Source organism: Canis lupus, chromosome 2 (genome assembly GCF_011100685.1).
Source record: "Canis lupus familiaris isolate Mischka breed German Shepherd chromosome 2, alternate assembly UU_Cfam_GSD_1.0, whole genome shotgun sequence".
In the NCBI taxonomy this organism is placed as follows: Eukaryota; Metazoa; Chordata; class Mammalia; order Carnivora; family Canidae; genus Canis; species Canis lupus.
Genome location: NC_049223.1, coordinates 57,805,685 through 57,828,099, shown reverse-complemented (window position 1 = coordinate 57,828,099; position 22,415 = coordinate 57,805,685). Strand labels below are relative to the sequence as shown.

The window sequence follows — 22,415 nt, the reverse complement described above, 5'->3', positions numbered from 1 at the left end:
CTTGTCCTCTTGACTTTCTACTCTCATCACCCCTCACCTCCAGGCCAGGTGTTGACCACCCTCCTAAGCACCCTCCCCTGGCTCTCAGATGTCCTGACCTGGGGAGACTGTTTCTCCCTCTCTCCACATCTCCGCCTTTGAGAAATGAGTCACAGTTCACCCACTGGGGGACTAGGGCAGGAGAACAGAAGAAAGGTGGGTTGGAAGGCCAAGAAGGGAGGCGGTTGGCTGGACCCACAGATGGAATGGCCATGTGACAGCATGAGTACAAGTGGGGTGAGGGCAGGCAACCCCGTGGGGCAGGGCATCTGGCTGAGGCCACTGTTGCTCCAGGCAAGCCCTGGCTTCCCACCGGGGCAGAGCAAGTGCTCACACTTACCAGGCCAGGTTCCCGACTTCTGACCACAAGCTGCCTGTCCCTCCCAGCCCGGCTCCCCCTGCATGGGCTGCAGTTAGACCCCTAGCAGGTCAAGAGGCTGCTGGCCTATTCCCTAAGGCCCTGAGTACTGTCAGCGCCTTCACAGCTTCCCCACCGGGAACTCCAAACATGATGCCATCAATTCTCACAGCAACCAAGCAAGGCAATTGAGGCAACTGAATCCCAAGAGGTTGAGTGACTTACCCAAAGCAATATGACCAGAACATTCGAAACTCAGGATTCAAACCCAGCCTTATGTCCCAATCCCAAGCCTGCCACCCTAGCCTGCACTTCTCTCTTTCTCCATGCCCCATCATTCCCCAGTGGAAGAATGACCAGAACAAGCAGTGCTTTGGTCTGTGATGGTCAATGTCTTTACTTCTAAAGCATACATTGGACTCACTATATATTAACATCAAAAGGGGCTATCTAAAATGGAGTCATTCTTTTTAAAAATCAAAATTTTCACATTTTTATATAAGATCCAAAATGACATGAAATTAAACTATACAATGTTATGAACAGTATAACAACTGCTTTTAGAAAGCAAAAGGAAAGGGAAAAATTAGCAGTTGGGGCCTGTTGTCGGCCTGGGTTCCGTGTCTTTTGAGGCATTGTGAACTGAGAGCCAGCACCAAGGGGAAGGCCCAGCCCCTCTCTGCAGGCACAGGAAGGGAGTCCAGTCCCATAGAGGAGGCGGATGTGGGCTGTTCAGCCTTCTCAAGGCGAGAGCGAGACAAGGCAGGCCTCGTGGCTCCTCCGGGCCCTTGGTGCGAGCACTGATTGAAGTCTTCTTTCAAGACCCACGCCCAAGGAGGGCTGGAAGAGAGCAGGGCAGGGCCACAGCTGGGTTCAAAAGAATCATTTTAATAATAAAGGTCCTCTGGGCTTCCCAAGGGATGCCCCCCCTCCCCCCACTGGCCAGTCGAGTTCCCTCAACTCCAGGCACCTATGGATTTCCTTCACAGCCCTCTTCCCTGGCCTGCTCCCTATCGCCCCAGACACTCTCAACTCCATGAGTCCCAGTGGGCAGGCAGAGACCTAGAAGGACCCCAGAAGGACCCCAGAGAGAATCTCCAGCCTTGGAAGTCACTGGATGTCATCCAGGGCATCTTGGCAGTGCAAGACCCCTGGGGTCCAGGCCAGCAGCCAGACCATGGTCTAGGGAGAGTACTGTGGTTCAGAGTCCTTTCATTCACCTCCCCACCCTGGGTGCCCAGGCCTGGTCTTGGCCCAGAAATAGAGCTGGGCAAGCTTTTGAGGCCAGGCCTGGACACTTTGGTTCACACATTCAAGGGGGAAGACACTTGTGTGCATCCACTGGTAAGATTGTGGGCTTGGCCCTGCTTCCTCCCAGGCACCAAGGTGGTCTAACATCTAACAATCTCTTCTACAGTGGTTCTGTCTGGCTGAGAACACATTCCCCAGAGCTTGGAACCATGCTGCAAAGGTAGGAGGGGTGCTTTCTGAACAGCAATGTTACAAAAGCTGCCTTTCGTCCTTTCCCTGTGGATGGCACTGTCCCTGGCTGAGTGTGTCACGGGAGAATTTCTCTGCCTCCTCCCTTCTGGCTGGGCCGATTCTCTCCAAGCAGCCCCAGCTCACAGCTGTGCAGCTCTCCTGTATGTCTCACTGTGGGAACCCGGGAGGCCACATTGCCCCTAGCTGGAGCAGAGAGGCCTGCAGCTCACCGTCCGCCCTCGTGGTCCCCAGGACTGCATCACAAAGCTGGCCTTCATCAAATGGCAACCTGAAGTAGGATGCCCTATATCCAGCCTACCTATAGGACCCAGCCCTTGTCCCAGACCATGGTCTTCTTTCCTAACCTATCTGGTTCCTAGTTAGGCTAAAGAGTTTGGGAAGTTTGGACCAGCACCCATTCCTCCGTGGGGTAAAGAGAGGCCACTTGACTTCCAGCCTGGTTTCCTGCCCCCAGAGACAAGGGAGGCTGATGGCTCTGAAGAAAAGGAATCCCATAAAGGGAAAGAGGTTTTTGGGATCAGGTTCAGCCACAGCAATCTGGCTACCCAACCACCACCTCCCGCCCAAAACCAGGAATGCCAGGCACCCACACCCTGCAACTGCCCAGCCCAACGCCCACTGTCTTCAGGCCCAGGGCCTCAGACCACCGAGCCGGGGAGGACAGGGGTGGGAAGAAGGGGGAAGGTTCAATGGGTGGACCCGGGAGCGGGGACCGTGGGGGGGGGGGGAGCCTAGCGCTGGCGCACTCAGGGCCACCCTCAGGGCAGGCAGGCAGCCACCTGGTAGGCGCCCTCTGCAGCGGCTGCGGCCGCACTGTGCTGGGCGCTATGCTCCTGCAGCAGGGCCACGTCCAGGAAGCGCTCGCCGCACCACACGCACTTGAATTGCTGCTCCCGGGCGTGCACACCCTGATGCTTGTTGAGGTGCTCCCGCTGCTTAAAGGCCTTGTCGCAGTTGGGGCACTTGTAGGGCTTCTCGCCCGTGTGCACGCGCCGGTGCCGCTGCAGGTCGGACGCATACTTGAAGCGCTTCTCGCAGTCCGGGCACTTGAGCGGCTTCTCGCGCGCCGGGTCGCAGCGGTGCTGCACGAACTCTGAGGACGAGAAGAAGCGGCGCTCGCACAGGGTGCAGCGCAGGGGCTTCTCGGCCGCCGAGCAGTGTGCCAGCTGGTGCTTCTGCAGGGCCGACGCCCGCTTATAGGCCTTGTTGCACACGGGGCACTTGAAGGGCCGCTCAGCCGCGCCTGGCAGGCACTTGTGCCGAAGCAGCTCAGCCGACTGGTCGAAGCCCTTGTGGCACACAGGGCACTTGAAGAGCGTCTCGAGGGTGTGCACGTGCTGGTGGTAGAGCAGGTGGCTAGGCTGCCCGAAGCCTTTCTCGCACAGGCCGCACTTAAAGGGCTCCTCCGTCTTGTGTGTGCGCCGGTGCCGCATGAGCGCGTACTGCTGCTTGAAGCCCATGGGGCACAGGTCGCACTTGAAGGGCCGCTCGGCACTGTGTGTGCGCTCGTGCTGCCGCAGGTCCGATGGCCGCTTGAAGGCCTTTTGGCACTCGCCACAGCGGAAGGGCCGCTCCCCGCTTGGCGTGCAGGGGTGCTGCAGCAGCTCCGAGGACTCCTTAAAGTGCAGCTCGCACACATTGCAGCGGAACAGGTGGTGCTCACCCGAGTGTGCGTACATGTGGCGCACCAGGTGAGAGCGGTGCTTGAAGGTCTTCTCGCAGACCGCACACTTGTAGGGCCGCTCGGAGCTGTGCGTGCGCTTGTGGTGCACCAGGTGCGACGACTGGCTGAAGCTCTTGTCGCACAATGTGCACTTGTACGGTTTCTCCCCAGTGTGGATCCGCTCATGCCGCGATAGCTCCGACAGGTGCTTGAAGGGCTTCTGGCAGATGGGGCAGCTGTAGGGCTTGTCGGCCTGCTCGGTGGCAGAAGCAACGGCAGCCGGCGGGGGCGCCGGGGGCAGGGAGGTGGCAGCAGTGGCGGCTGGCTCAGCCGCCTCAGCCGGCTTGTAGGTCTTCTCACAGATGGAACACTTCACGAGGCCACTCGTGCCGCTGTGCGCACTATGGTGCTGCGCCAGCGAGGTGAGCAGCGAGAAGCCCATCTTGCAGACACCACAGACAAAAGGCTTCTGTTCCGCCTGCACACACTGGTGTTCCAGCAGGTCAGTAGCCTGATGGAAGATCTTGAGACACTGCGTGCACTGAAATGAGCGGTCGTGGCCCGCCAGGCACTGGTGCTCATGCGGGCTGGACAGGTGTGCCAGGTCGTGACCACACACACCGCACTTGGGGCCTGGCTCACCTGCTGCCTGCAGGGGCGCATGCTGAGGGGGCTGTAGGCCAGGGTCTGGCTGCAGGAGGATGCCATAGACGGCACAGCCCAGGGGGTTCTCCGCTGAGCCTGGGGGCAGTGTGTGCTCAGCCAGGGCCGGAGGTGGCTCTGCGTGGTGCTGAGGCTGTGGTGGCTGTGGCTGCTGTGGCTGTGTCTGTGGCGGCTGCTGCCAGCTTTCGGACATGCTTGGGAAGATGAAACAGGGTTTGGAGAGTAATGGCTTCAGTTTCCCACTTAAGGTGATCCAACCCACAGAGAAGCTGCCCAGGATCAGGTATGGACCAGAACCTCAGACAAGGCACAGAAGAGTGACGGGTCAGACGGCCCAAGTCATTAACCAACACAGACTACGAGGCTCTGCCTACAGGATGGGAGAGCTCTCCAAGGCAAGGTGCCAGCAATGCCAGACGGGCTCTGCCTTCCGGGATGATTGGTTCTGGAAAGAAGAGAAAAATCATGAGCTTGAGGCAGGGATATGCAGCTGGTCCCTGGGCCTCTCCATTTGGCCCACACCACTGCCACATCAGGGAAGTGAGGGGGGTTCAGGGCTGGAAGACCAGCTCTCCTCATACCCGAGCAAAGAAGTCTGCTGGTGGCTCAGGGAGCCTCCCAGCTTCCCAGCCTACCGCCAGCTCTCTTTAGTCAACTATCTCACAGATAAGGGTCTGCGATGGTCTGCCCATAATACGAAGAAGTCATAAATTCAGCTCATGCTCCAAAGGAAGAAAGAGGGCCATGGCGTCCAAACCAATTTCAGCAGCATGACTTTTTTTGCAAATAAAATTCTTACTTGGAAGCCCAATACGTTATTAGATAAAAGCAGAGAGGCATTGGTGGAGGATTCCCCAAGGCCTTCCAGCTCCTCTCCCCTGGCTGCCTGAATCTCAACCCAGCACATTGCTGCTCAGGGTAAGAGCCTGCTGGGCCAGAGAATCAGGCCTCCCAGACCTGAGGGCCCAAATAGCAAAAGGCCTCAGGCAGCCAATATTTAAAACAACTACAGGAAATGAGGACTATCTCAAAAAACTTACTTTGTGAAGGGTGACCGACATCCCTCTCAACTATCCCCAGGCCCTCTATCCTGATTATGTGCCTGTTTCTCACTCCACACAATAGTTAGGATGGCCTTGCAGAGACCCAAGCCAATGTATGATGGGGGTTGGATGATAGGTCCAGAGACCCACCCAGGCTGGAGGTCTCCACAGCAGAACATCCCCACTCTCGTTAACTCCCAGAGCAGCCAAAACTCCTAAATCTTCTGAATCTGACCGTGCCAAGGAAGATTCCCTGCAGGGAAAAGTAGGCAATTAGGAGTTTGCCTCAGCAATGTGGCAAGTAGCATGCTAACCACAGAGCATTTCTCCTGCTCCCAGGACAACCTGGAAAAGACAGCCTTTCCAGAGATGACCTTGTTCCCTTGCTCCAAAACTCTATAACATTTTGGGTAATCGATGGAAGGTAAAGAACACCCAGCCCAGGCAGATCTCTAACTCACCACTTTGTGGCAGCATAAGGTAATGACAGCGAGAGGGAGGAACTTTTAGAATTACATGCAACCCACTTTCAGGTTTCCAGCTCCTCTGCCTCAAACACTGAAAAGTTTCTAAGTTTTCTCCTGAGGGAAAGAGGGGGGGAAAGGGGATGCCTTCACAGGCCAGCCGTGCCTCTAACTGTTCTGCCACAGAAACCGAAGACTCGGGTAAATAACTGTCATCCACAGCATCCTCCAGGAAGGAAAGGAGGAAAGGCGCCGCTGCCGGGGGCAGATGCAGCAGGTTGCTTGAGCAAGCAGGTAGGAAGCCTCCCCAGGAAAGAAGGAAGAGGGGCTCCTTTGAGCACAGTCTAGGTCCCGGTGCGCCAACCCAGGTGCTTTTCCCCCCCGCGGCATGAATGGCTGCCAGACCAGAACCAGGGTCCTAGACCCTGCCTGCCCAGCTCAGCCGCCCACCCCTGCCCTCTCCAGGAAGGTGCGGCCCGGAGACCTCTCTGACCATTCCGCAATGAGAGACTAGGGTAAGGGAGGCAAAGGGAGGCCCCCACCTGCGCCCCACGCCAGCCCTGCCTCCTCCCCGGGGAAACCGAATGAAAGGCGATCCCCTCCCGCAGGCACTGCCAGCGGCCCAGCGGGGCTGCCTGCTGTCAGCCCTCCGCGGTGGTGGCCGGGCCTCTCCGGCGCTCGGGCCGGCCCCGCGGGCGACTGGGCCGACGAAGGCCCCAGGGCCGCAGCTGGGCCCGGCTAGTCGCGACCCGCCCAGGCTGGCCTGGGCCGCCCCAGAGCTCAGGAGGCCGCCGGGTCGGGCCGGAGCGGGGGAGGTGGTGGTGGAGGCTGGCGGGCCGGCTGGGGAACGGGTGCGGCGGGCGCGGGAGTGGGCCCCCGCCGCAGCCCGGGGCGCCCCGCCGCTCACCTGCTCCAGGCCGCCCGCGGGGTCAGGCGCGGGGCGAGTGCGACCGGCTGCGTTCTCGGCCGCCCCTTTATTCCGGCTCCGGCGGCGGCGGCGCGGCCTACGCGCACTGCCAATCCCCGGCCTCGAGTAGCGGCGGCGGCCGGCCCGGGGGCGGGGCACGGGCTAGCGGCGGCCGGAACCGAGGAGGCGACGTGCGCGGCCGGGCTAGCGGGGCCAGGGCGGAGGAGCGCCGGGAGGGCGGGCGGACGGACCGACGGCCTTGCAGAGACCGGCGGACGGGCGGGCGGCGCGGGGGCCGGGGAGGCGGGGCCGGGGGAGGAGCGGCGGCCGGGGCGGCGGCGGCTGCGGGAGGAGCGGGCGGCGCGGAGCGAGGCCGCCCCCTGCCGGGGACCCCGCGGCCGGGCCGGGGCGGACAGCCGGGCGCGCGGAGTGGCTCTCCAGGGGCCCTGCCCGCACGCGCGGCGGACCCGGGAGGGCGCCCGGCTCCGACCCACCTGCTCGGCCTTGGGGGAGGGGTCCCGCGGCCCGACCGGCGGCCCGACGCCCGAGCTCGCCAGGCGGGCCTCCCAGACCCTCGGAGCGCCCGGAACGGACTCGCCTCTGGTTGCTCGGCTTGCTCTTAGGAGCGCGGGCCCCGGGGCTCGGACCTGGGCCGGCTTGAGGAGGGGACTCCCGGGCCGCCGATCCCGCCCGGGCCTCGAGGGCAGGGGTCTCCGCGGGGCCTCGGGCGCCGGCCGCTGACCCAGGGAGGTCTGGTCGCGGATGGCTGACAGAGCAGCGCACAGAGGTCAGGGCCCGGGGCGATCTGTGAAATGGGCGCACAGAGGCTGGGGGGAAGGCGGGCGGCTTCGGGGAGGCTGCAGGGAGCCGTCCAGGCGCCGCGAGCCGGCCGACGGCGCGGCCTGGGCGGGAGTCCCGCCGGGGTCTCGCGGGCCCCGCCTCCGGCCCCGCCCAGGGGCGGAGCTAGCCCGGGCCCCGCCCCCGGAGGGCACTTCCGGCGCGGCGGAATTCCGGGTGCGGGCGGGCGCTCGCGGTCGCTGCGCGTCGTGCTGGAGGAGGCCCCATGAGCGCGGCGCCCCTGGTGGGCTACAGCAGCAGCGGCTCGGAGGATGAGGCCGGGGCCGGGGCGGGGGCCGGGGCGGGGGCCCAGGCGCAGCCGGGTGCTGGAGGCTGCGGGCGGTAAGGAGCGAGGAGGTCTTCCTGGGGAGCTTGCTGGTTTGCGCGACACCCCGACGGGACCCGAGGGTCTGGGGGGAAAGGGGCGATGACGGTGCGGGGCGGCCCGCCAGGGAAGGAGGATCCGGAGGACAGCCCCGGACACGGCCCCAGGTGCTCCCACCTGGCTAGGCCAAGGCTAGGAGGCAGGAAACGTGGGTTTGGGTCCAGCCCCCAGCGCTGGCCGCCTGGACCTCCTGGCGAGCACCACGGCACCGCCCTGGGTCTGTTTCCTCCCTTGGAGAGTGTTTTCATTCATCCAGTAAATACTCATGGAGCGCCCGCCCCGCGCCAGGCTTGGGGCTGGCACACCTGGCAGTGAACCAAGCCGTGGAAGTCGGACTGCGTGGAGCTTCAGTTGTCCGGTGCCACGCCTGGTGCTTTGAGGAGTGCCTTTCAAGCAGCAGTACCCGGGCCATCGCACAATAGCTCTGTCAAGTACACTTTACAGATGAGGACCCTGAGGCCCACGGAGTACACGTGACTTGCTCAAGACCCCAAAGCACTTCTACTCCAGTTCAGGCTTGTCCACTTAGGGAATGTGACCTCTGAACCACACACTGCTGCCTGCCCAGTTGTTTCCTGTGGGAACCACGCTCCCAGCTAAAGTCGGCCTCCGAGGGGGTTGTTGGGAGACCCCAGTGAGACAGTACCACTGAAAGAGATTTGTGGTTATCTAGAAGGTGCCTATGGCACCTGGATAAAGGTGCAGAGGTAGAGGATGCTAGGAGGATAAATTTGCATGTTCTCTTTTTCTCTCTTGCAGTGCCCAGAGCCCACTTCCCAGCCAGAGGTTGCCAGTCCCGGACAGCGTGCTGCACATGTTCCTGGACACAGAGGAGGAGCCTGTGGATGACCCTGAAAAGCATGGAGGCCGGGTCCGCACCTTCCCCCATGAGCGGGGCAACTGGGCCACCCACGTCTATGTGCCATGTGAGTAGTGTAAAAGGCGAGTGCCTGAGACGGATGGGATGCCTCTTGATAGGTGCCCCAATCAGGAGGAAGAAGCCAGAAACCCCTGATGTTGAGGGTAGGAGGGAGATGGACTTAACAGAGAGAGGGAATTGGGGAATTTTTCTGTAAACTTGTTTTCAGGTTCAAATTTGTTGCCTGAAATATTTTTTTATTAACCCTTGATATAGTGTTTTCCAACTCATGAGGAGGGTGACTAGGGAAGGATCTAGAGCAGAATGTCAAGGCCATCCTGGAGTGCGAGAATGACTGACAGGTTTTTTTTCTAAGATGTGCTAGATGTGCTGAGGCCAGGTCCCCCTCCTGCCTCTCACCCCCAGCCCTCATGAGTGAGTGGCAGGCAAAAAAATGCCCAAGCTTAGGGGTCAGACCTCGCCACCCACTACTCTGAGCACCCTTTATTAAGTTACTGGACTTCCCAGAGCCTCACTTTGCTTACCTCTAAAATGGAGATTATAGAAATCTGTATGTCTTAGAACTTTTGTGAAGATTAAATCAGATCATTTATGTCAAGCTCTTAGCACAATGCACAGAGCAGGTGGTGGCTCTTAGTACTTTACGTTAGATCAGGTCAACTCTTAGAACCCCCATTTCCCCATCCACAGAAGGAGAGTGATTCCCTCTACTGCCTGTTCACCAGGGCATTTGGAAAAAGTGACTCACGGTGCGTGTGAGCAGACTGTTAACCACGCAGCTCCAGTACTACGTCTGGTTAAAAAAAAAAAAGAAGCAGCAGCAGCAGCATATATGAGCATACAGTGGTGGTCATTGTAGTTTCTTTTTCTCTGAAAAGTCGGGAGCATTCTAAACGTTTATCAGGAGATTCTAAATGTCTAAGAGGAGCCTGTAAGTTATGGATTACTGTGGAGCTGTGATCATGAGCTTGCCCTCTGCCCTGAGAGGAAGACTATCCAGCATGTAGTATTACATGAAGAAAGCTGGTGGAAGAACAGTTCGAATGGTACAGTCTCATATTTTCAGTAAATAAAATGTATATACTAGTACCTGCACTGAGAGGGGGCTGGCGAGACAGGTGTCCACTTCTGACAGTTTTGATCTCTAGAGCAGTGATCCTGAAAGTGGGGTGTATGCCCCCGGGGGAGGAGGTTAAGATGATCCATCTGGAAGAAAAGTATTAGAACTTCTTTATCTGAATCTTCTTAAAGTTTCTGTTCTTGGGGCACCTGGCTGGCTCAGTCATAAGAGCATGCAACTCGATCTCGGGGTTATGAGTTCGAGTCCCACGTTGGGTGTGGAGATTATTAAAAAATAAATAAACTTTTAAAAAAATAAATAAACTTTAAATAAGTAAATAAATAAAAGTTCCATTCTCAGGAGTGTGCATTTTGCAATGGACATAATTTTGTAACGTGAATGTTTGTAATTTATAAATAAATACTGGTTTAATGGAGGTGTGCGTGCAGGTTTGTTTGACTAATGGCCCAGGTGATCACAACAGTTTGGAGACTGCTGCTGTGGGTGATAGGATCTCGGGGGCCCTGCTTTCTCCTTTTATTATTTCCTTTTTTTTTTTTTAAATTGTCTACAATGAGCATATGTGTGTTACTTCTATAACCATAAAATTGTACTAAGATACATACAGCTAGGCTGCTGTCAAAGTAATTTTCCCCAAAAAACCCAGAGTAACAAATCTTTTCTCTGCCTTCTGGAATTCTTCATTCAGCCACACCACCTTGGCTAAAAGAATGGCCCACTATCCACTCTTCTCTCCAGATGAAACCAGGGAGGAGTTCCTGGACCTGCTTGATGTGTTGCTGCCCCACGCACAGACATACGTACCCCGGCTGGTCCAGATGGAAGCATTCCACCTCAGCTTGTCCCAGAGTGTGGTTCTGCGGCATCACTGGATCCTCCCCTTTGTGCAGGCTCTGAAAGACCGCATGGCCTCCTTCCAGCGGTGAGTGCCCAGTGCTTCCTCTGCCTCTCATCTCCTCTGCATGGCTTCTCTTCCTGTCCTAAGCTACTGTGGGGGTGTAGGTGTGGGTGTACTACCCCAGCCAGCAGACCAGACCTAAAGCTTAGAACAGTGAACATCTCTTGGAGCCACCTGCTCTTTACCTCGTTTTGTGCAACTTTGGACATGCCACATAAGCTCTGGAAGCCTTGCGTCCTTACCTATGGGCAGGTCAGGGAGCTGCTTTGGCGCCCTCCTCTGCACCCCACTCCCTGAGTCATCCAAATCTTCATCCCTTCTCTGGGTCTGTCCAGTGGCCTTTGCCCTGGAGCCAATGGCCCCCCGCTCACCAGCATCAGTCTTTGATCTTGCAACAGCCCTGGTCCTCCCTCACACTCTGCCTTCTACTTGCCTTTGGTGCCACACTTCCCAGGCCGGTTGCCTTGGTCAGGGCAGCTTGGAGCTTGGGGTTCGTTGGGCAAAGGGGCCTTTGAACTGTGACTGCCAGGGCCATCTCCGCAGTGTACGGGTAAACGTGTGTTTTCTGGGGGGATAAAAAAGTGGTAGCTTCACTCCAAGAGTGAAATGAGGTCGTGCAGGTCTTGGCGTGGCACTTGGAGGATCAGAATTGGACCCAGCCTCTGATTTTGTTTGCCAGCCTAAGACTTTTCCTTCCTCAATTTTTAACATCTCTTCTTCCTACCAGAGTGCCTTTCTCCTGTACCTGGCCAGGTCAAAGCCTTTCTCCTTCATTGTAGCTCTCTGATTTGGCATTTCCCCCAGAATTCCTCAGTCCCAGGAATCATCCCATGCTGTGCTGTCTATACCACTGTGCTCATTTCATTCATATCCAGTCCTTCCCATGTCCATCTCCCCCTTGGGAGCCAAGGGCCTGCAGGCCCAGGCATGCACCTTCTCTCCGAATACCCTATACGTCTTCTCCAGATACTTTGCTGACTGTAGGCATCACATGAGTATTTTTTGAATGATTGAGCAGGAGGAGAGAGGGATCCAGAATGTTGGTTTCAGAAGAAGGAACCTAAAAAGCCATCCAGGGGGTGGTTTTATTTGCAGAGCTCCTTCTTGAAATGAGGTGTTACCCAAAAGCCTAGAAGTGTGGATGTGTAAAAGAAAACAGAAGTCTTCTGGTGCAAGCCCTACCCCCACAGCCCAGGAAGCCTCAGGCCCAGGAATTCTATAGACTCACTCTGCCCAGGTAGGGAACTGCTTGCCCATTTGGTTCAGCCCTTTCTAAGGGCCAGGGGAGGAAGGGATTTGCTCCAATTTAGTCAACCAGAGAATCAGGGCTAACGCTTATCTCTCCACCTCATTCAGCTTATCTCTCCCCTCCGTGTATTGTTTTGTTTTGTTTTGTTTTGTTTTTAATCTCCACTACCAAATTTACTGTGCAATATATATATTCATCAGGACTCCCTTAGTCACAGACACCAAAAATCCAACCCAGAGTGGCTTAAACTGAGGGGGAATTGATAGGTATAACTAAAAAGTTCAGAAGTAACACTAGCTTCATGAGTGAGTGGATTGGGGTGACCAGATGTCAGATGGTACCTGACACTCTCACCATCTCTTACCCCTGCCCTTCTTGGTGCGAGCTTCATTCTCACAATGGCAAAGAAGGCCACCAGCAACTCAAGGCTGCCAGCCTTTGGAGACAATCATCTTCTAACAGCTTCAGCAAAAGTTGCGGGGACAACTTTGATTGGTTTACCTTGGCTAACGTGCTCTGCTTTTGTCAGTTGAGTTAACAAAACCCTCTCCCCTTCTATGTGAGAATGCTTCAGTTACCCTCCTTCCAGCTCTGTTCTCTGGATAAATGTGGAATGTTAGCTCTGTCTGGGGCCACATTTTTTAGGCCCAAATGATTTGTCATTTGTCATATACTGCAGGCATCTGGGCTGCAAAGACTGTGAGTGAATGAAACCTCTGGCGGGAGGCCATGGCTCTGGGCTTCTCTGCATGCAGTGGTTCTTTGACCAGACAAGTCCCTCGCTGGAACCTCTGGACACTGTGCCCGAGGGCCGTTCCTAGAGATAATGGTCCCTGGGGAGCACAGATGAAGCTTATCTTCTTGCTCCATTTGGGACCAGAAAATAGCATCTAGATCAGAGTAGGCTCCCCCGATGCTCCCCTGCTAGTGCATGGTGTTTCCTACCCCGTGGCCTGGATAAAGCCGGACTAGGTGGCCTCTTCAAATTTGTCTGTCTGAGCCTGTGACCAAGAGTGGACAGCGCACATGATTCTGTTGCTGCACCTGAAGGAATGCTGTGTTCTGATTGGCCAAGCCCATTAGACACCGCTCCACCAGCACAAAATAGGAGAGCAACCGTCCAATACAGGATTCCTGGGAGATGGAGTATTGTTTGGTGTTTTTGGATTCTCTGAAGTCTGGAGTAGTTGCTATTTCTCACTCATTAGGTCCTATCAACAGATTATCAATGTAATGGTCCCATGTAATGTCTTGTGTAAACACAGGGTGATGGAACCTGCAAGATCAATTATGGCATAGGGCTGGAGATGATATACCCAAGAGGCAGGACAGTGAAGGGGTGTATGCTGGCCTCAGCTGCTGAAAGCACATTGACCCTGGGCCTCATGGACAGGGCTGGAGAAAAATGCATTTGCTAGACTGATGGCCACATACCAGAAACCGGGGAACGTGTTCATATGCTTGAGCAATAAAACCACATCTGGAACACCAGCTGCAAGTGGAGTCACCACTTGGTTAAGCTTGTTCTAACTCACTGTCATTCTCCAAGATCGTCTGTATTCTTCTCAGGCCAGATAGAATCGAATGGAGATGTGGGAATCCTGCCCCTGCCCTTTTCATCTTTCAAGTCCTTAGTGGTGACACCGATCTCTGCAGTTCGTCCAGGGATGGAGTGTTGCTTTTGAATTACTACTTTCCTAGGTAGAGGCAGTTCTGGTGGCTTCCACTTGGCACTCCTAACCATAATCACCCTGGCCCACAGGTCAGGTGGGGACTCTGCCAGCTACTGAGTGTGTCTTTTAATTATGCATTCAGAACTGGAGGAGTAACCACAGGGTGGGTTTGGGACCAAGACAGAGCTGAGCTGAAACTCCGTTGGCCATCTGGCCTCCATGAGCCCCTACTCCGACTGGAGGGCCACAGTGATGTTTTGGTCTCCCAGAATTAGTTCAGAGCCAGGGGCCAGTTGTTCCCAAAAGGTCTGATTATTTCCTTTTCTCTCATGCATAATTACTCCGCCACAAGGCCATAGGTCCCTTTTGAGAAGACTAGGAAAAAGATGAATAGTATAAATTTTTAATAGTGTACCAGGGTCCTTCTTCAAAGGGACCCAACCTCCCCTTCATTCGAGGAGTTTTAGGTCCATAAACTGGCTCAAGTCTGGAAATTGAGGGTCCGTAATTTTTTTTTTTATTCAAGTTAGATGTTGATCACCTGTGTAGAACTTTTCTGCTTGTACAGATGAAGTAAGAGTTTAGTAGGCTTCCCATTTATTTCACTTCTAGGGACACCACGACAATTAGCCAGTGCCTAAGTCTGCTGAGTCAGACTCTCCCGATCACTGCTCTGGTGCGTTGCCTACCATGGTAACTACACTAGCTTCTCAGTTCAGGGTTAGAGGGGTTGTTCGTCTCTGGAGCTGCCTCTCGGTCCACGTTTCAGGCAACTGTCCTAGCCAACTGTTAGATCCCCTTTCTCACTCCCTGAGTGCAGCCTTCATGCCTGGTCTCTGCTTCGTGAGCCCGCATAATGAAATCCAGCCTGATCCATCTTTACGACACTTGCACCATTAACCCACACCTTTAATATCCATTACCACACGAGGCCCCTGGATTTCTGCTCCCGTAGCTTCAAAAACTCAAGTATTTGGGGCATGGCACATCTCCTCACGAGTCATGCTTTGTTGCCCTTTAGGGGTCCGCCAGGACTTTCGTTACAGGCCTAGAAGCAAGGAGGGGTGGCGGCGGTGGGTCCTGAGGAGACTGGCCAGCCTCCTGTAGGGTAACTGCCTCAGGGGGGTCGTTACCTGGTCCTCTGGTGGTGCCAGATGAATCCACTCTGATGGAGGCCGAAAGGCCCACAGCACTGTTGCGGGGGGGCAACTCTAGGGAGGGGGCCACTGTTGGTGGAGGGCCACTATTGGGGGAGGCCACTGAGGTGGGAGGCCACTGTTGGGGGGCCACTGAGGTGGGAGCCACTGTTGGGGGGAGGAAGAAAGTTTGGGAGAATTTAGGGGCTTGGTGTTTCAGCTTCCGCAGGGTTTCCCATGTGTCCGCATTCCAACTTGCAGGATCCCAGTCTCTCCCAGGCAGTGTCTTTATTGGAAGTGTAACACCCTACAGGGCTAGGAGTCCAACTTGTGTCATAGTTCAGCCAATCACAGGATGTGGTTCCACCTTTGCTCTCAGCAGTTCCAGCCCTGAGGCTACGGGGACGGAGGCCCTCCCTCAGAGCACACCTAGAGGCTCCTAGGTCCTTTTATGCTGCTTCAGTTGGGATTTCAAGTCCCCAGCTCACCTTTTTCTTTTCCCACTTTGTCCAGTGAGACAGGAGGGGCAACCAACCAATGTAATTATATCCCACATTCTCCCCCAAATTGTTTGAAAGTTTCATACAGAGGGTCATTTGGCTCCTTCTAATAAATGGTTGACTGGGATTATGCAGTGCAGATTTTTTACACGTCTCTATAATCAGTTCCCACATGGACTACCAGCACTCTCTTTACTTCTAGAAAGAAGTCAGCCGTGTATTTGAATCCAATCAAGTTAGCCAATTCCAGAAGCCTCAGAACCAATTCAGAAAATTCAACCTTAAAATCCTGGTTTAGAACCACTTTTGGTACGAAAATCTGTGGAGGGTTCTCCAGAGAAACAGAACCAATAGGGTAGAGATGGAGACAGCGCTAGAAATACACAGAGATTTATTATAGGAATTGGCTCACGCAGTTACGAAAGTCAAGAAATCCTGCAATCTGCCATCTGCAAGCTGGGGAACCAGGAAAGCCCGTGGTATCATTCAGTCTGAGTCCAAAAGCCTGAGAATCTGGTGGGGGGTGGGGGGTGCTGGGGGAGAGGGAGATGACTCTATGGTGTAAGTCCCCATAGAGCCTAAAAGCCTGAGAAAGGCGATGTCTAGTGTCCAAGGGCAGGAGAAAGTGAGTGTCTCTGCTCAAGCAGAGAGTGGGAGCGCCACTTTGTCTTCCCTCTGCCATTTTTGTTCTGTCCAGGCCCTCAGTGAATTGAATGATGCCCTTCCACACTGGGGAGGGCCATTTGCTTTATTCTGTTCACCAATTCAAATGCTAATCTTTTCCAGAACCGTCCTCACAGACACCCAGAGATAATGTTTTGCCAGCCCTTTGGGCATCCGTTAGCCCAGTCAAGTTGACTCATAAAATGAACCCTCATGGTTGGGGACAAACCTCCAATGTCCACTTCAGGACGTTTGTCAGGTCCCTGCAGAACTCTTTGGAAATGCTGCACTTAACCACGCTCCTGCTGGTTCTGTCGTCCCTTATATTTTCCCCAAAAGGAATACATTTGGAGGCTGAGGGCTGATGGGGAAGCCAAAAGCTGGCGGACTCTAAGCCCCGGACAAGTTGTGAGATTTTACCCGGCGTGCTGGGGTGTTGTGTCCCATCACATGGAAACCTGGCCCAGGCCGTAAGTGATCATTCCCTGCAATGGTATTTGCCAAGTTGGTCCACTAAGGGCATGAAGCCAGTGAGTCCCTCTGAGATCTCCTAGTGTCTCAGAGAACAGAGCCGGAACTGGCCAGAATGAAGGCACTTCCCTGGCTGAACTCGTGCCCTGTGTAACTGATCTGAGGGATGGGTGGGTATGAGGGTGGGCAGGTATTTCTGCCCCGTCTTCACACCAGCAGAGACCCATTTCCCTTCATTATAGCATCACAGGTGACAGCAAGGGCTTTGGAATCAGACTGAAGTTAAGATTGTAGATCACCAAATCCTACTTCACCTAACCTCAGCTTCCATGTCTGTAAAATGGGCACAGTTAGAGTGCCTGCATCACAGAGTTGTGTGAGGATTCCCTTAGCTCATCGCCACAAAGCCCTCAGCTCAGCACCTGGTACGTGGGAAATGTTCATCTGCTATCATCTACTTGATGAGTTTCTCAGTTCCCATCAGTAAAATTGAAATAGTCTCAAAATGTTCATTGGGATGAACTGCCATTAATAAAACTTTTGCTGGTTCTCATTGAAGCTCTGTGTTACTTCAACTGGGTGATTATGGTAAGGCCTTGTTCAGCCCTAATATTTAGGGTTCAGTTATATCACCTATATAACAGGGTAACAAAAAGAAGTGTGAAATGAGTTAACTGTTTTCCAAGTACTCCTTTTTAATATAAATGTTTTTTTGGAATTAAAATTATTATTATTATTCCTGAAACATGGTCTCTACTTTTCTAAATTCCAGATTCTTCTTTACTGCCAACCGGGTAAAGATTTATACCAATCAAGAGAAAACCAGGTGGGTCTCCTTGTCTAGTTGCTTCCAGAAGATTCTTTGAAGTAAAGACTGAAAGGGTGTTTTGCTTCCAGCCTTGTCTGCCCCAGTTTTTTCTGTTTGTGCTTTTCTGTTTGTGCTCTGACTATAAAAGCACCTATTCCCAAATTGGAACCTTTCATTAAGAAAAATAAGTAGAGGGATCCCTGGGTGGCGCAGCAGTTTGGCGCCTGCCTTTGGCCCAGGGCGTGATCCTGGAGACCCAGGATCGAATCCCATGTCGGGCTCCCGGTGCATGGGGCCTGCTTCTCCCTCTGCCTGTGTCTCTGCCTCTCTCTCTCTGTGTGACTATCATAAATAAATAAAAAAATTAAAAAAAAAAATAAGTAGAGGGGCACCTGGGTGGCTCAGTAGTTGAGTGTCTACCTTCGGCTCAGGGCTGTGATTCCAGGATCCTGGGATCGAGCCCCATATCAGGCTCCCTGCATGGAGCCTGCTTCTCCCTCTGCCTATGTCTCTGCCTCTCTCTGTGTGTCTCTCATGAATAAATAAATAAAATCTTTAAAAATAAAGATGAGAAAGTATGTGTGACAGCTGAGGGGAAGGTAGCTGGCACCCGAGAGCCATGTCCCCAAGAAAGGGTCCAGACTCTGGAGCAAAGCCATGCTGGAGAGCGGGGCCGCAAAAGCTTGAGTGTTATAGACACGTGGCAGGGGCAGGTGAAGGAGTTCGTCGAAGATCTGAACCCCTGGGAAGGAGAAGAGATGTGTGGTTAGAACCGAGGAAGGAAGGTTTATGGACAGAGGAAAGATCCAGCTCAGAGGGCGGACAGGCCAGGCAACCAGGAGAGAGGGCGAGAACCCAAGGCCCCAACCTGACTGCTCCTGGTCACTTCCTCCACCCCTAGCCTGGATGATTTACATCCTCAGGGGCTGCATCTCATGCCATGTTGTCTCCACTTCTGCCTTCCACAGGACCTTTATTGGGCTCGAGGTCACCTCAGGGCACAACCAGTTCCTGGACCTCGTTTCGGAGGTAGACAGAGTCATGGAGGAATTTGACCTCACCACTTTCTACCAGGTAACAGCCTCTTGCTCTCCACTGGCCTATCTCAAAGTGGAGTAAAACCATCCTCGAAGGAGGCCTTGTTAGAGCAAACCTAAGAGCCCTCCAGAACTTGCCCACACAAAGTGTCCCTAATGCCAGCCTTCTGAGGACACCCACCTCCATGAGAGAGGGGAGGAGAGAAGTCCAAGATGTAGTCAGGTGCTGCCCATTGAAAAATCCAACACTTCATAGGACTCTTTTGTTATATCTTCAGTATACATAAGATTTACCCGTTCTGCTCCATGTGGATCCGTGTTCACATACTTTTTAAGAAGTAGTGGTTCTCCCAATCTTTTTTTAGTAAAAACTGACACACCAGGAGAAGCTGAAGCTCCACATACCTTCCTGCACCTCACACCATGCCCTCTGGCGGTATTTGAAACTCCAAACTGAACATTGGGTCCTTGAAAGGCTCCTGGTTTTGCTTGATACATTCTTTTTAAAAGCAAGCTGAGGGGGGATCCCTGGGTGGCTCAGCGGTTTGGTGCCTGCCTTTGGCCCAGGGCGTGATCCTGGAGTCCCGGGATCGAGTCCCACGTTGGGCTCCCTGCATGGAGCCTGCTTCTCCCTCTGCCCGTGTCTCTGCCTCTCTCTCTCTCTCTCTCTCTCTCTTTCTGTGTGTGTGTGTGTCTCTCATGAATAAATAAATAAAATCTTAAAAAAAAAAAAAAAAAACAAGCTGAGGTACACCTGGGTTGCTCAGTGGTTGAGCATCTGCCTTTGGCTCAGGGCGTGATCCCCAAGTCCTGGGATCAAGTCCCACATGGGGCTTCCTGCATGGAGGCTGCTTCTCCCTCTGTCTATGTCTCTGCTTCTCTCTCTCTCTCTCTCTCTCTCTCTCTGTCTCATAAATGAATAAATAAAATCTTAAAAAAAAACTGAGGTATATGAATATGAATTTCAGTGGAGATTACTGCTTATAATTTTAGACATTTTAGGTTTTGTTTGTTTCATCTTAGAAAGTATGTCATCTATTGAATTGTTCTAGATCAGAAAATAGAGCTGGAGCCTGCATTCTCATCCAGGTCCCAGATTTAATGACTGTGTACAGGAAAGCCTCTGGAAGCCAGACAGTCTTAGCTGAATCCATTGTAACAAAACACCATAGATGGAGTGGTTTAGACAACAGGGGTTTATTTGCTCACAATTCTGGATCCTAGAAGCCCAAGAGCAAGGTGCCATCGTGGTCAGTTTCTGGTGCAGACTCGTTTCCTGACTCATGGGTAGCTGTCTTCTCACTGTGTCCTCACACGGTGGAAGAAGGAAACCAGCTTTCTGTGGTCTCTCATAAAGGCATGAATCCCATTACAAGGGCCCCCCCTTGGATATGCTCATCTAAACCTAATTATCTCCCAGAGACCCCATCTCCAAATACCATCACACTGGAGATTGAGGCTTCAGCAGGCACATCTGGCAGTGGGGGGAGCAGGTTACAGACACAATTCAGTCCAGAGCCGGGGCCAACCCAGAGCTAGTTTATCTATCTGTAGAAAGTGCTTGGGAACCAACACTGATCAACACTGAGGGCCAGGCCTCCAGCAGGGATACTGTGACAACTGTCATGGACCTACCATCCTGTCTGGACCTGCCAAGGCATCCAAGTGACTGGCTGCCTCCCTGCTGTTTCTCCACAGGCCCCTTCATTCCACATCAGTCTGGCCTGGTGTGTGGATGATGCGCGTCTCCAGCTTGAAGGGCAGTGCCTGCAGGAACTACAGGTGGATTCCCAGTGCGGGAGCACAGAGGGTGCCACATGGCACACCAGGAGTGACGAGCTGCATGCTGGGGAGTGGAGGGTTGCTGGCAGGCCCTGATGATTACGTGTGCAAACCAGAACCTATGGGAGGAGACCCCCTCACCTCACCTTGCTACTGAAAGGGCAGCCCCGTGGCCACGGCCCCCGGGGGGAGCCTATTAACAATCCAGACCTCTTTGGCCCCAACCTGGACCTAAGAAATCAGAACTGCATTTGAACAAGATCTCTAGGGATTTGTGTGCATGCTAAATTTTGAGAAGCGCTGCTCTATGACACTGATCTGGGAGAGTGCTGTAGGCCCCTCCTGAAGCCCTAGTCCCTCGTGCAGGGGTCAAAGGCGCTGCTGCCCACGGGCCTGGCAGGTGTTAGAAATGAGTAAAACGGGCCAGGCATCCGCCCCAGGTAGCCTTCCTATTTTGATAAGTGAGCGATACATTTCCTTTCCCGTCAGTTCCTTCAGAGGAGCTGATCCTCCACCTCTGGGAGAGGAGGGAGTGGGGAATGTGGACCTAGTGTCGCTAGCACTTCTGCTTTTCAAAGGAGGCCAAAAGTCCAGATTTTTATGTGCGATCTATTTTCAAATGTTGGCACTAACGTGTATTTTTCTTTTTCTTTCTTTCTTTTTTTTTTTTTTTAAATGTGTATTTTTCTTAAACATGTTGCAAGCCAAACAGTGTGTCCAGACAGGATAGAGCCCCTGGGCCATCAGCAAGCAGCTGCTTCTGCTCTTGGCCTAATCATGCGGTGGGGGCAAAGAGCCCTGGTTTGGGGCTCCTGTGGACCCGGTCCCCATTCCAGTTTTATTGGGTCTGAGTGTCCATTTCCGCCTCTGCAAAGTTGGGATGATAGGACCAACCTCACATTGCAGAGCTGATGAGACGAGATGCCCAAGCAAGAGCCTGGGGCCTGCCAAGCCCTCAGTCTCCCTCCACAAGTGCCGAACCCCTGAAGGATTTTAGTAGGCTGGTCTTGTTTGCAGTACCCTTTGGGTCCCTGATTCGCCTTAATATGACTCTCCTTTCTTGGTTCCCGGTGGAAGAATATCGTGGATGAGTTTGAAGACTCCGAGATGGTGCTGCGCGCCCATGCCGAGCAGGTCCGCTGCAAGTCTGGAAACAAGTTCTTCTCGATGCCTTTGATGTGAGCAGCAAAGACCCTCATCCCAAGCCAGGCAGAGATGGAGGAACCAGCTCTAGTCCCTGGGGAGGCGCCCAGCCTCCCATTGGAGGCCTGGTCTGGAGCACAGCCCTGACCGAGGTCCCTGGGTGCGGTTCTCACCAGGCGGTGGTTTGGGGCTGCAGGTCTCACCTGGCTGTGTGGTCATTGTCAGGAATCACCAGTAGAGGGCAGCCTGGGCTTCCTAGTTCCAGGTCTGTGGTCCTGCCTGGCACAGAATAAAGTGAGGGTCACCCGGTGAGCCCACCCAGACTCAGCCAGAATCCCCACCGTAGCCCTCCAACAAACAGCCCCTCTCTCACACCCTACCCCTCCCCCATCAGCTGTTTGCATTTGGATGCCATTGGCCTCCACGGGGTTCTTAAAACCATCCTGCCCTGGCTCTTTGCTCACTCACACTGGACACCGTGTGCTTTAATGGGTCTGTCCCCTCCCTTCCTGAAGCGGGTCGCTTTTATTTATTTATTTTTGGTACCGCGCCCACCTCCATGGCCAACAGAGGCCATCTCAGAGCCAAGGTGCAGAGTCCTCATTTGTGCTTCTGCATCAGTTTTCCCCACCCCTGCCTCCCACTCGCCCCCAGCCAGGTGCCTGGGGAGCTGGGAGCAGATGTTTCGTTTTGGCCTGGCTGGTGGCTCTAAGCCAGGCCTCCAACGCTCTGTGACCTCCAGCTTCTCACTTCTCATCGGCTTTCCCAAAGAGGCAGAGAGGCGCCTTCCCCCAGTTCTCTTTCCACTGCCTCCTGCCGTGGGCTGCAGGCATTCTGAGGGGGAGCTTAGAGGAAGGGGAGCTGCCCAGGGCTTTTATTTTCCACCAGGCCTTCACCAGAGCCAAAGACCAGTCCTCTCAGTTGTCATTTGCATCTCTGGTGATCGAGAAAGATTTTTATGTGCCAGTTTTCAGTTATGTTCAAATAAAAATTTGTTTTAATTTTGCATTTTGCTTGGGACTGCTTCTGTCCAGCTAGGTGAAAAGATGAATTTGCTCTGTCCCCACCATCTCCAGCGTGCCTCACAGCATGGGGCACTCTTGGGAGTCCCCATTATGGCTTCTAAGGTGGCCGTGAGAGGCATTGGTGATGCCTCAGTAAAATGACAGTCACCCGGCCTGCCAGGTGTGCACACCAGAGAAGTGGCACAGACCACATCTAGCCCAGGGCGG

The 22,415-nt window shown here is 54.2% G+C and overlaps 2 protein-coding genes across 6 annotated transcripts; one reads left to right on the top strand and one right to left on the bottom strand.

Moving 5' to 3' along the window:
• Window positions 1–769: 769 nt before the first annotated feature.
• ZNF319 (zinc finger protein 319) lies at window positions 770–7,541 on the bottom strand. 4 transcript variants are annotated; one of them, XM_038530927.1, is made up of 3 exons: window positions 7,135–7,541; window positions 5,420–5,522; window positions 770–4,671 (listed from the first exon to the last, which is right to left on the bottom strand). In XM_038530927.1, the coding sequence occupies exon 3, from the start codon at window positions 4,417–4,419 to the stop codon at window positions 2,659–2,661; it is 1,761 nt and encodes a 586-aa protein (XP_038386855.1). In that variant the 5' UTR covers window positions 4,420–4,671; window positions 5,420–5,522; window positions 7,135–7,541; the 3' UTR covers window positions 770–2,658. The 4 variants fall into 4 exon arrangements, with proteins under 4 accessions (XP_038386855.1, XP_038386853.1, XP_038386856.1 ...); XM_038530925.1 differs by lacking the exon at window positions 7,135–7,541 and adding an exon at window positions 6,641–6,793; XM_038530928.1 differs by lacking the exon at window positions 5,420–5,522.
• Window positions 7,286–22,191, top strand: USB1 (U6 snRNA biogenesis phosphodiesterase 1). Of its 2 annotated transcripts, none has more exons than XM_038530930.1 (7): window positions 7,286–7,427; window positions 8,622–8,788; window positions 10,562–10,745; window positions 17,186–17,239; window positions 18,190–18,295; window positions 19,957–20,040; window positions 21,118–22,191. In XM_038530930.1, the coding sequence occupies exons 2-7, from the start codon at window positions 8,677–8,679 to the stop codon at window positions 21,220–21,222; spliced, it is 645 nt and encodes a 214-aa protein (XP_038386858.1). In that variant the 5' UTR covers window positions 7,286–7,427; window positions 8,622–8,676; the 3' UTR covers window positions 21,223–22,191. The 2 variants fall into 2 exon arrangements, with proteins under 2 accessions (XP_038386858.1, XP_038386857.1); XM_038530929.1 differs by lacking the exon at window positions 7,286–7,427 and adding an exon at window positions 7,689–7,819.
• The last annotated feature ends 224 nt before the right edge of the window (window positions 22,192–22,415 follow it).